General features: G+C 32.8%; 1 protein-coding gene across 1 annotated transcript; it reads left to right on the top strand.

Annotated features, from left to right (window-relative positions):
- The first annotated feature begins 7,590 nt into the window (after positions 1-7,590).
- On the top strand, positions 7,591-10,660 carry LOC120085602 (CURVATURE THYLAKOID protein). Its single transcript, XM_039041669.2, has 6 exons — positions 7,591-7,884; positions 9,016-9,107; positions 9,824-9,910; positions 10,061-10,123; positions 10,210-10,247; positions 10,424-10,660. The coding sequence occupies exons 1-6, from the start codon at positions 7,782-7,784 to the stop codon at positions 10,476-10,478; spliced, it is 438 nt and encodes a 145-aa protein (XP_038897597.1). The 5' UTR covers positions 7,591-7,781; the 3' UTR covers positions 10,479-10,660.
- The last annotated feature ends 2,766 nt before the right edge of the window (positions 10,661-13,426 follow it).

Here is a 13,426-nt window from a genome sequence, read left to right as displayed (position 1 = left end):
TTTATTAATGTATTTAGAATTGCAGAAAACTCTTCAAAGAGATTCAACTTGACTTCTCTTATCTATGACAGCACCGTTTACTTCTGCCATATGAAAGTGGAACATCCAGGATATGTTCACAAACATAGGTTCCCACTTTGATGCGATTGTTGTAAACGTGCTTAATGACATCCCTCACAGAGATTCCATAATCTCTTTGGCAGTACTCATATCCTCATGCTTCTTTTGTCAACACATCAGATAAGCTGGCGAGAATATAGGCACAGGCTATATCATTAGCCTTGACCCATCTGTCATATACATCCCAAACATTTCGGTTTATGTTAGAGCTAGGAATGAGAGGACAATCCTCAGTTAAGACAAATCGCAAATTGTCTATCACAAGTATCGTTTTCAAATTTGATTTCTAATTCACATAATTATCCCCAATAAATTTATGTGACGCCAACACTTGTATTAATGAACTTGTCATTCTAAAATTTAATATCCAATCAAGTTTTAGCAATTTTAATAATTTACCCAAGATTATTCTTTTGCAACGATACTACATTAAGACATTCTTGACTAAATACTACCTCCAGAATAACTCATATTCTGATAGTTATTTAGGTATCGCTTTTGGTCAGACATTATTAATAATTAATAATTCTGTAAGTGTAAACCTACCATTTTCGAACGTCAAAGGCCACTAATGACAAAAGAAATCCTATCTATTTCTGGAGCTTGAGTTGTTCTGAATCCTATGTTACAACCCTCCGAGGGGATAGCCGTCGTTAAACGACTAGCAAAGGGCCGCCTAAAGCTAACCAGCAAGCGCAACATAGGAATCTCATGGTCTAAACTAATGGAGAAGACCGTAGGATATGTTTACACATTTCCTTCACCCACTTACTATGAACTACTTCCTACGTTCACCTTAGTATTGACTCATACAAAACCCTTTCCGAAGAGAGGTCACTTCCAGGGCGACACGAAGTGTCATATGAATCTCACGGTGTGAACTATATGGAGACGTGGTAGTTGAAATCATACACTTGATCTCTGATCGAATAACTTCCTCTTATTCACCCAAATCTAAATTTAAGCTAAAAAAATACTTTTCTAAGGGAGGTCACTTCCAAGGTGACACGAAGTACTGCTTAAATCCACTGTGAACTCTTAGAGACACGAGAGCTAAGAATAACATACCGCGTATGTTATTAATCTCCCGCTGAAGTTTTCTAATAACTCTATCATATAGAAGTTATTCACTACCACTGAAGAGTTATAATGTTTGGGTAACCTTGTACTTAGGTTGTTTTCCAGCTAAATAAAAATAACCCTAAGTCTATGTGGTTTATCCAAGTATAACTCTTATAAATGGATTTAAACCTACGATGTCTAGGTGATAAACCCTTTTATTACCTCACACTGCTCAAGGATACTCATAAAACTGGTTACCAACGCTCAATTATTCGGCCATAATCCTCAGGTAGAAGGTGTTTCGTAGACCGTCAACTTAAATACCCCCAACCTTCAACAAGATTATATACCAGTTGAGTTTGTAACCCTAGTTTTACAAGTTTAACGACCTATTTTAACTAATTAAAACAAGCGGTTAAGCTATGTGAGCATGCAGCTGTTCTTCGTTATGGATTTTAAATGTCTAACCCAATTTTATAACAGCTTATAAAACTTTAGACATGCTAAAACATCCACAACATACAGGCATTCAATATCTAATATAACACTTATATTAAATACAAGAAACCCTAACATGCATACTTATATTATAACAAATTATAACATACTTTCAATGCATGTTGCATGCTTCCTATGGTGGGATTTTAAATCTAAATAGCATACTATATGCACATACAAGATTTATTTAATTATCAACAACGTTATATAAAGAGACTAATCATCTCATGGTTCGGTCTTTATACAAACTCTTTGTATAGGATACTCCCGCTCGTAGGTCTCCACATGAATGGTCAGGATCAGACCATTTGTAGCACTTTACAACACTTGTAAACATCTACAAAGCTGATCGTATCCGTAGTGTTACCAGAATAAGGTATCCCTCCCTTATCCTTATACTACAGACCATTTAGATTATTACTTAAGGCGTGATCCACTTGTATTTACATGAAATAACCACGGATCTTAGTTTATTGGATATGAGTAAATGCATAAAATAATATTTATTTTATTAATAACAATGTGTACAAAATATTTACAAACTACGAGACCACTAGAGAATTAGGACACCAATCCCAACTGTTTCCAGGTAGGGGTGTGACGTTTCTGTCATCTTAAGTACCCCAGCCTAGACAGAACCCACCTTAGACAAAAGGTCCTTTGTAGATAAGTTTGCTACAAATTTAATCTTTTATTGAAATCAATTTAGTCCTATTAAACCCATTAAAAAAGATTAATCTAATTTTTAATCTCATCAGAAATTTGTGAACTTAGATCTATGTGAACCATATTTTAAAACTTTTAAAAAATGATTTTAACTAAGTTTACATGCAACTCTTAGTTATTGATTTTAGTTTCTAATTTCATTTATTTATAACTCTTATAAAGTAAATGAAACAAATTAAAACCTACATTGCACTGGTCGACATACTTTATAAAACTATAACGTTTATAAGATTATCTACAATAATGTCATGCATCATGCAACGTTCATTTCATTACTACATATACATAACATTTATATATAACAAAGTAATGGAATTAAATAACATACAATACATGCATACATTCAAATTATATATTATAACGATTATAATATAAATGATGCATGACTGTGTTATTTATGCATGCAAGCATATGGGATAACACTTATATTATATGATACATGAGCATGCTATACAATTAAATCATGCACATATATATATTATAACACTTATAATATAAATGATGCATGAAATTAAATGCATAACCTTTGGTGGGTTTTAATTCTATATGACATTCAATATGACATATAAATAATTAAAATCATACATCATATGTATAATTAAATAAAAAAAGCAATATTGGACCGAATTTGGCATCCTAAACATTAATTAAATTAATATAATTGAAATACAATAAATAAGTTATTATTAATAATTAATAATTAAATAAAAAGAAAAAACTACAAATAAAAAATTGACCATCTGGAGCGTCGCGACGCTTTGATGCTAGCGATGCGACACTGGCTTTTATGTTGCCGCAGCGTTGCAACGTTATGACAGGAGCGTCGTGACGATGCGCGATAGAAAGCCTGCTCTGCTTTGCCCGTGAATCCGATTTGCTTCGTTCTTGCTCCAAAAATTCAAGGATTCGAAGTCGAAGCTCCATCACGAACGACACAGACAATTACATACTTGATTACATGAAATTAAACGGCCAAACACCGGGCAATTACAATTTTAAATAACTATAAATCAGTAAATTCTAACCAATCTCGAAAACATCCAATATGCAAAATCCATACATTCATAATGCAATATGCACCCATCAAAACTGTAATTAAAATTTTGGAATTAACAAAAAAAATTGGGATCCAAAACCTGGCTCTGATACCAATTAAAGAGAAAACCATTGAAGGTTCCCACAGCGGAATGCATGGATTGTCCCAATTTTTGTTTTTTTTTTTTCCAGAAAATTCAGAATTATAGAATAGAAAGAGAAGGATTATGCATTTTAAATCAACTTACAAGATGCTAATTTCTAAAGAAAAAGGGAGAGGAAAAAACATTACCTTTGAAGAACGCCTTCTTCAAGATCTCCCATGAATGGATCTTGATTCGGTCTTCCAAAAGCGACACCACCAAATGGAGCCTCCTGTATTCTCCTTAGGGTTGAGAATCAAGCCGGAGTTGTGGGCTCTGCCTTAGGTTTTTGGAAAAAGGGAAGGAGATGGAGAGGAAGAGAGAGATTTTTTCTTCTCTGTGAGTTTTTTCAGAGATAATTATTCTCTCAGTGTTTCATGGAGGAAGATGAATGATAGCCATTCATCCTCTCTACATCACGTAATGAATGAGATATTAGGGGAAGGAATTGTAACTCCCCCCTTTAATTAAAATTAATTGAATATAAATTAAATTTATATTTATATATATATACACACACACTATATGTTATATCAAATATAACATATAGCCTATAATTTTATATTGCATCAAAAACATCTATAGTTTTAATTTCTCTCAATAATACATGGTATTTAATATAAATCACATTTATATTAAATTTAACTATGTAAATTTCATTCATATAATTAATATTTAAATCATATCCAAATATTTAATTCCTCTCAACTAATTTATGGTATTTAATATAAATCATATTTATATTAAATTTAATTATATGAATCTCATTCATATAATTAGTATTTGAATCATATTCAAATTCCTCTCATATTACCTTATATTATAATGTATCAAATACATTATATTAATATATCACATATATAATTAATTAAATTAATTATTTCATATATAACTAATTCCCTCAATTAATTTGAACACTTCAAATTAATCCAAAAATAATTTTCATTTAAACATATATTGAGTTGCAGAGGGGATCTTATGGACTTGTAGGTTGAAGTTCCAACAATACTTAGATAATTAATTAAACTCTTTAATTAAATTACCCAACATCCATTAATTGCCAGTAATTCCACTAAAGATCGACAGCTGCACTCTTCACACTACAAATAAATTTCCTGTCCATTGGATATAACCAATCAACAGTGCGATGACCCTTCACAAATTGCTCTTAAGTACAGTTGGACCAAAGTTACCATTTTGCCCCTATAGTTACATCTAACTCCTTAAGTATCACTGATTCATCTAATGAACAATAAGTCATAGTCCAACTATGACCAAGTCCCTCTTGAGCCAGTAGAGGGTGTAGCCACTATTTTCAAGCCCCGAAATCAGCCCTTAATGGAGTAATTTATCTACTTACCCCATCATCGGGAAAAGAGTGAATTTCATCTTGTGTAGTTGTGTTCCCAGCTCCCTAGTCAGACAAACCCCCAAAATGGTAGGCTTATTGAGTTAGCAATCTGACCACTCTCACCCATACAAATTAAATGACCTCCTTCATGAGCAAGAGTTCACAACTCACTCAGGATTCAGGTCATGTCACCTATGGTCATCCTAGTGAAATGTAAGTCTCTATTATTAATGACATTATATAAAGAGACTAATCATTTCGTGGTCCGGTCTTATACAAATCCTTTGTATAGGATACCTCCGCTCACATATCTCTACATGAATGATTAGGATCAAATCATTTGTAGCACTTTACAACACTTGTAACACCTACAGAGTAGGCCGTATCCGTAGTGTTACCAGGATAAGGTGCCCAACCTTATCCATCTACTACAGACCATTTAGGTAATTATTTAAACAAGATCCACTTGTATTTTTCTATATACTTGTTTAAATTACATAAAACAACACATGATCTTAGTTTATTGGATTGAGTATATGCTTAGAAAATAACACTTATGTTCATAAATAATACTTTACAAAGTTTACAAACTACGAGATTATAAGAGATTTAGGACACCAATCCCAACATGTTGACCTCTCGTTTGTTGAGAAAACCCGGTAGGCCAAAGAGTTCACGATACTGCAATGGGATGGACTGGAAAAAACCAAATGCTTAAGTACGGTGTGGATTGTTAATTAATTAGGTCACAACCAAATGAAGTGTCCTTTGTTACAAAGACAGACACCATATAGTTAGGATTTTTGTTCTTAATATTTTTATCTTGTAATTAATGATTTTATTATGTAATTAATATTTTAATTGTGTAAATAATATTTTTATCATAATTTATTATTTAAGTTCTAATTTATTTGTATGTGTTACTCGATAAATAAATAGTTTGTTTTCTTTTAGATTAAATAAATAATTTGTTTTATTTTAGATCATGACTTTAAACCTAGAACCGATTGATCTTGATATTTTATACGATCAACCTATTCATCGATCACCAGTTGTATGGAAAGATCAAACTACAGGCGAGATATACTGAAAATGTTGAGAGACAGTTGTTTATTGCATTGTCCCACTCCACCGTAGCATAATACTACTACTCCGTGCATCAAGATTTTATGAGGTGGCCAGATTGAGATTCATTTAGTTAGATTGGCATCTCATCACTGCATCGGTTGAGAGATGGAGGCCAGAGACACATACATTTCATGTGCCTACTAGAGAGTGTACTATCACGTTACAGGACATAGAAGTATTATTTGAGTTACTTGTTGACGGTGAGTCTGTTACCGGAGTAATGCATGATGATTGGTTGAATATTTTTCAAATGTTACTTGGTATAACCCCACCTACTAATAAAATCAGGGGAACAAGATTAAGTTTAACATGGCTAGGGACATAATTTTAAAGGCTTGATGATGATGTAGACGAGTTTGTATAAGATCCTGATAATTCATGTAAAGACATGTGAGTGGGGTATTCTATATAAAGAGTTTGTATAAGATCAGATCATGAAATGAATAGTCTCTCTCTATAACACCGTTGTTGGAAGAGACTTACATTTCATTAGATGACCATAGGTAACTTGACTTAAATCTTGCGTGAGTTGCGAACTTCTGCCTATGAAGGAGGTCATTTGATTTGTATGGTGAGAGTGGCCAGTTTCGTATACTCAATATGCCTATCATTTTGAGAATTCGTCTGATTGGAAAGTTGAGAATGCAACTACACAAGAAGGAATTCACTTCTACTCTATAGTTAGGGTAAGTAGATAAATTGCTCTTTAGAGTTGATTCCAGCTTGAGAGGGGTTCGGTTATAGTTGGATTATAACAATGTGGTACCACACCCTCACTTGGCTCAAATATCATGTTATAATATCCAAATGCATTAATAAAATAATAATTTAATGATCAAAACTTTTGCTGTTTACACGAGGACCTATTTGGTGTTTTTTAGGTCATTAAATATAAAATTGTGAACCAAAATAAATTTTGGGTTAAGTTATGATTTTATAGATTTTAAAGTGTGTTAATAAATACCTAAATCTAAATTTTTCTTCTTAAAAAAAAACTTTATACGTAATAACTCTTTAAGCTTTAAATAACATATAATCGATCCTTAAACTTGTATTAAAGAGGAAAAAAAGCCTCAAACTTTTAATTTCAATCTCGTTTCGTAACAATTTTTTAAATTAAATTTATTTTCTCTTCATTTCTTACAATGTGGTTGAATTTTCAGCCAAATTAAAAAACAGAACAAGTTTTTAAAAGTAACTTTTTTTAGTTTTCAAAATTTGGTTTGGTTTTTTAAACTATTGGAAATAAGTAGACAACAAAGAAAGAAATTTGGAGGTGAAAGTGTCTAATAGACCATTAAATTTATAATTTTGTTTTGATAAGTCATGCATCCATAAAATTAAAAGTTTAAAATTTTATTAGTCATGAGATGAATTGATTTTAAAAGATCCAAATATATCAAGGCTTTATAGGATTGAAAATTGAAATTAGAAAACTCATTAACCTAGAAATTACAAATTTTTTTAATATTATTTTTTGTGAAATTTGAAGAATATATATAAGTACTATATTTCATATTTCAAAATAAAAAACCTAAAAGAAAATAAAATCTTGTGGTGGAGGCTGAGGCAACAAAGCACCAACGCCTTATCTTTCAAGAGGTTCGTCAATCCGAAGCCAGGAATTCCCAATAATCCCAAGATTTCGACTTAATTTTTGATTTGGGAGTCTAAATTTGCTCTCAAAGTTGATTGATCTCGCCTTCTACTCACTAATCATGGCTTCCATTGTTGCTACTCTTCCTCCGCCATTGTTGGCCCCTCGCAAAAGCTTTACTCTTCTGAACACTTCTCAGAAGCTCACTGCTTTCCCCATTGCAAGTAAGTTACATCACTCGAATAGAAATCCAATCATCCATTATTGATTCCTTATTAGTTCAATTTGTCATCCGTTTGAACTTCCCGCGTTGAAATTGATGTCCGTTCGATCGTGTTTATTAAGCTGCATTTCTTGATGTTTATTGTGCATTTGTTTCAATTTTGAATTAAAGGGGGGTATTTCGATGCGACGCTGAAAGCTTTTTTTAGTAGAACTGCACTTTGTAGTGGGGCTAGAAAATGGTGCTTGTTACTCTTTTAAGACATGGCATTGAGGTTTTGGAGATGGAGGGTATCAGTTTATAGGTTTGGAACTTTAGAAATTTCAAATCTAGTGATTTTGCATAATTGATTGTTGACATTGGTATGATAGAATTTTCAGGATGATAGCGATCAGCATTGGTATTTTCTAGTCATTAAACAAAAGGGGTAACCAATGCACCTCATGTGTAGTAGCCTAGACAATTTGAGAGTGCTAGCTTGTTTCCATACACTAACATGCACAATTTACCACACAACTCACTTGCACAATTTGAGTGGTTCACAGTTTTTTTAGGTCTATTTACAGCAGACTATTGTATTATCAATGGGAGTAGGAGCTTCTTGTCATTGCCTCTAGTGGTTGGCAAATGGCACCCCTTAGGTAGCTTTCAACTTTGCAAATTGTATAAAACACCATGGATTGGTCTAGATTCTAGTGGTGAGTTAGGACTAATGTAAATAATAAAAGAGCTTAGAGGGAATGAGTTCATAGTGATCACTTACCTAGGATTTAATATTGTACAAGTTTCCTTAACAACAAAATGTTGTTTGGTCAAAAGATTGTCTTGTAAGAATGGTCGAGATCTGTGAAAGTTGGTCTAGATACTCATGAATGTAAAAAGGAAAAAAAAAAAGTTATTGTCAATTGTTTAGAAATTTGCATCTGAATTGTTATAGTTTCTTTGTAGTTCTCTATATGAAAATTTCAAGGTTATGCGTAAATATTGCAAAATATAATTCCCTTTTTCCTAGAGATGTATGGTAGACAATATTTTGGAATGGCACATCTGTTTAATTGTGTGCAACTAATTGGAGTTCTTCATATCTTATTCATCATACTACTTGTTCATAAATAATTGATCAAAATTGCAGACAGGCGTTCTGGCAATGTTGTTGTAAAGGCTGTTGGAGGGAGCTCGGAGTCTTCTACTTCCCTTGATATTATTAAATCTGTTCGAAATGTTGTAAGCACTTTTTTTGTTTGTCCCTTTTTATGTAAGCCTTCTTTATACATTGAAGATCTTGATATTTTCCTGTCCTATATATGGGTGATGAAAGTTTCCTTTCTTTGAAATTTACAAATGATGTTTGCTTTTTTGAGGAACGAGTACTAAAAGAGAGGGTGATTTTCTTCCCTCCAAGTGTTTTGATTGCTCTCTCATTACATTCTGTGGATGACAAATTTTACCTTAATCTTATAAGTATTTATATTTTGGGTTATGTACTTCTGGTGTCATTCTCTTGGTCCTTGTATTTTCAAATGTCCAAATTTAGTCTATGCACTTTCAATAAATTTTAAAGATAGTTATTTGAAGTTAATTTTTATCAAAATTATTTAAATAATAATAGTCACAATAATTTCTAACCTGAGCATTATTCAACGAGTTAAGGTTATCTCTTATCGAGTAAGAGGTTTGAAGTTAGATGAACTCATAAAACAATAATAATAATAATAATTTTCATACAAGAAAAGACACAATGTGAATATATTTCTAAAAACATATAGAGGGAAGGTTAGTTAAAACTAATTTTGCTAAGAAAAAGTTAACAATAGACTAACAAATTATTTCTAAGTTTTGTTGGAGATATACAAACTAAATCTAGACATTAGAAAGTAGAAAGACTAAAATATATTGAACTGATATTTTAACCTTGTATGTTTCTGGTTAACTTGTAACAGTGGGATCAACCTGAAGACCGACTGGCGCTTTTCGGCCTGGGGTTTGCAGCTGTAGCAACTGTATGGACAGCAACAAATCTTGTTACGGTAATTTAAAAACAACATTCCATTTGGGAAAATGAGAGACAAGATAATCACACAGCACGTTGAATTCTCAACCATGTCAGTGATTGCTCATGTTTTATTCCTTCCTTTCATCTTAAACTTATAAACCTGTTCATTCTCATTTGCTTGTAGGCCATTGACAAGCTGCCACTTCTTCCAGGTGTATTAGAATTCATAGGAGCACTGGTTTCTTGGGTAAGTCTGAACTCTGAAGCCATGGTTTTCTCTCCTTACAACTTCCATTACTGATCAATGTTTTTGTTTTCCTCTATCAATTCCAGTGGTTTGTGTATCGCTATCTCTTGTTCAAGCCAAACCGGTGAGGCAAAATCGACTAGTTGTTTTTTCATTTGGTTCACATGTGAAGTCTTCTTGGTTCTGTATATCCGACATTTTTGCGGTCTTTAGCTCGTTGTTGTGAAATTTATGCAATCAGCTTGGGTTGTAGGAAACAGCCTTGAACATGAACTGACTCTTCTGTCTTTTTCACTGCAGGGAAGAGCTTTTGCAGATAATCAACAAGTCAATAATAGATGTATTTGGACAGTAAATTGTTGTTTGTTGTAGAAGGCCTGATTTGGACCAATCTTCATTATATTTCTTCTTTTTTACGAAGTGGTGAGTAAAGAGGGTTGGATGCTGGGTTGAGTTGTATTCAACAGTCGAGTGTGAATTTTAAATCAAAGGTGTTTGGTTCATCAATGCATTGCAATCCTAAATCTTCAATCTCTATACTCCATCCTTATCTGTTTATGTTTCAAAAATTTCCTTTATTTGCTATTATTTCATACTTTCTTAAATATATGATTATAGTAACGCTTTATTTTAATTTTATAGGTGTTGGATTTAAGGTTTGGCATCTACTTTGTGCCATGTAGATTGTAAGTTTTTGGATCTATTCTAATCATATACATATTTATTTATTTATTTTGAAAGAGACCATATAATTCAATTGACTAAGAAGAGTCTCCTTCAAAAAATAATTTTGAAGGAATCTTAATTGTTGATGTATAATACAACCAATCATTTATTGCCAGCACAATTTGTACTATAACTTTCATGTCTGAATTAAATCCATTGTCAAAATAATAATAATAATTTGTTAATTTATTAAAACTCACTTTCTATTTTTATTTTTAAACAGTTGTAACTTAAAGCACATAAACTTTTAAAGAATTATTTTTCTCATTATTTTAAATAGTAAAGTTGGTGAAAATATTTTCAAGTATAGCAAAGGAGTATAATAAATTTATATGGATTAGAGGTTTATTTAATTATTTATAAATTTAAATTTTTTGAAGGGATGAATAAAATTTGATGGCCTCCAAAATTTGAAATTAAGGATGTTTAAGTTTGGTTGATTGGGGGCTGGTCTTTTGGTTGTCATGCTCGCATTCAGTAGTGGTATCACAAGCCATGACTCTTTCGTGCTCCTTTGTGCTCTGAATTACAAGATTTTGGGGGAGTGAGACAGTTTTTACATTGTAGGAGAGGAGGCATCTTTAGAGTAATTCCACAGAATCAATGCTTAAAGAAATGGAGTTTATTAAATTATAAGGAAAGCATTGAGTTTGGACTTGGAGGTCATCTTTTAGGGACCATTTTGACCAATAAATTCATTGGTAGCCCATGTAAAAGCTGAAGGCTCGCATTCAGTAGTAATTGAAGATTCACAAGCAGATGTTGCCATTCTCCTCAGAAAGGTACCATTTTTTCTTAAATAGATAAACTCCAAGCTAAACAAGTTAACTCAGGTAAACTCTGGAAAATAATTATACAGAAGTTCAAGAATTCTTCTCCCTGTGCTCTACTTTTTTTCCATTTTAAACAAAGAAACAATTTATTTATTAATGATGAAAAACAGACAAAAGGATTACCAGAGAGTGATGAAAGTAGCTACAAAAGCTCCTCATAAGAGTACACCACATAGAGATTATAATAATAATTCAGTTGCCAACAAGAGCGCATAGTGTGAGGTTCGATTTTCCACCCCACACTTTAATTACAATACCTTTAAAAAATAATAATAATTCAGTCCAACGAGTGAAGAGGACAGGAGGCAGTCACTGAAGTTCCTACGCTTCTTGTCAAACCAAATAATCCAACTAGCTGGTGAAACCATCTCAATCCTAAATTTGTTAACTTCTCGATGTGGGCAATTGCTGTTAAATATTAATTCTTTGAACCAGAAATCCTCCATCCTTTGTAGGAAGTACCAAGGGATGTTGAAAGTTGGTTGTTTGGTTGGGAAGCTCTATGTCCTTTTGACTGATAGATGATTTCATTGTTTGGTCGGGAAACTCTTTCTTTTGGTTTTCATCATCATTTAACTGATAAGGAGAGGATGGAGGTTGCTTCCCTTCTTTCCTGGCTGGAAAAGTGTGTTTTCAGGGAGGGGAGGAGGGATGTTTGCGTTTGGAGGCCCAATCCTTCAAGTGCTTCTCTTGTAAATCTTTTTTCAAGTTGCTTTTGGATCTCTCTCTTGGTAATGAGTTTGTCTTCGATGTGGTTTGAAGATAAAGATACCAAAGAAAATTAAGTTCTTTACCTGACAAGTTTTATTAGATCGAATTAACACTTTGGATAGGGTTGTTGGGAAGTTGCCCACGTTATTGGGCCCTTTATGCGGTATTCTCTATTGGAAGGCGAAGTAAGATGTGGGTCACCTGCTTTGGGATTGCCAGTTCGCGAGGTCTGTGTGAACTTGCTTCTTGCAGGAGTTTGATATGCAAATCGCTGATCAAAGGGACATTCGTGCGATGATCGGGGAGTTCCTCCTCAATCCGCCTAAAGGCCATTTTTTTATGGTTTGCTGGGATGTGTGCTTTGTTGTGAGATATTTAGGGTGAGAGGAATTCAAGAGTGTTTAGAGGCTTTAAGAAGGATCCTAGTGAAGTTTGGTATACCTTTGTATGTCCTTGTATTCTTTCGTTCTTTCTCAATGAAAGTTGTTTCTATAAAAGGAAAAAAAAGAAGGTTGAAAGTTACACAAAAGATGGTTTTGTGTAAAGGAACAATGTAGCATTAGGTGGTTCATTATTTCATTATTTTATTTTCATAAACTACCAGAAGGAATCAGAATTCATTTTTTTGGGGGTTTCATTATTCCTGTAGAGTTGTCTTGACGCAAGAAATCTTCCTTTGGGTCAACTCTTCCATCTTAGTTTTATTCATTCTGTCTTTTATGAATTGTGAGTGGAGCCAAAAAAGAGTTTATGTTCTAAGCACAAAAACATTTTCATATTCATCTTTGAGAAGATACTTCTCTGCCAAAGATCAGTCAGATGGATAGAAGCTCACTTACTGGTTATGGTGGAAATACAATCTTAAAACTATATTATTATTATTGTTTTTGTTTTTCCATATATTAGATTTTATTTGTATTCCTCTAAACCCAAGTTTCTTTGTTTTCGTTGCCACAAAAAAAATATAGGGAAATTTAGACCAATGACTTAATATCTAGGTCCATAATGTCAAATGATCCGATTTTTTAAAGGA

This window comes from Benincasa hispida, chromosome 9, assembly GCF_027475165.1.
Source record: "Benincasa hispida cultivar pf3 chromosome 9, pf3_genome.v1.1, whole genome shotgun sequence".
NCBI classification, from domain to species: Eukaryota; Viridiplantae; Streptophyta; class Magnoliopsida; order Cucurbitales; family Cucurbitaceae; genus Benincasa; species Benincasa hispida.
Note: the sequence above shows the minus strand (reverse complement) of the source record. Positions and strands in the feature narration are given on the sequence as shown.

Coding starts and splice junctions, on each gene's coding strand:
- LOC120085602 (XM_039041669.2), top strand. CDS start 7,782: ATGGCTTCCATTGTTGCTACTCTTCCTCCGCCATTGTTGGCCCCTCGC. Junction 7,885..9,015: donor CACTGCTTTCCCCATTGCAA/GTAAGTTACATC, acceptor TCAAAATTGCAG/ACAGGCGTTCTGGCAATGTT. Junction 10,248..10,423: donor CTCTTGTTCAAGCCAAACCG/GTGAGGCAAAAT, acceptor TTTTCACTGCAG/GGAAGAGCTTTTGCAGATAA.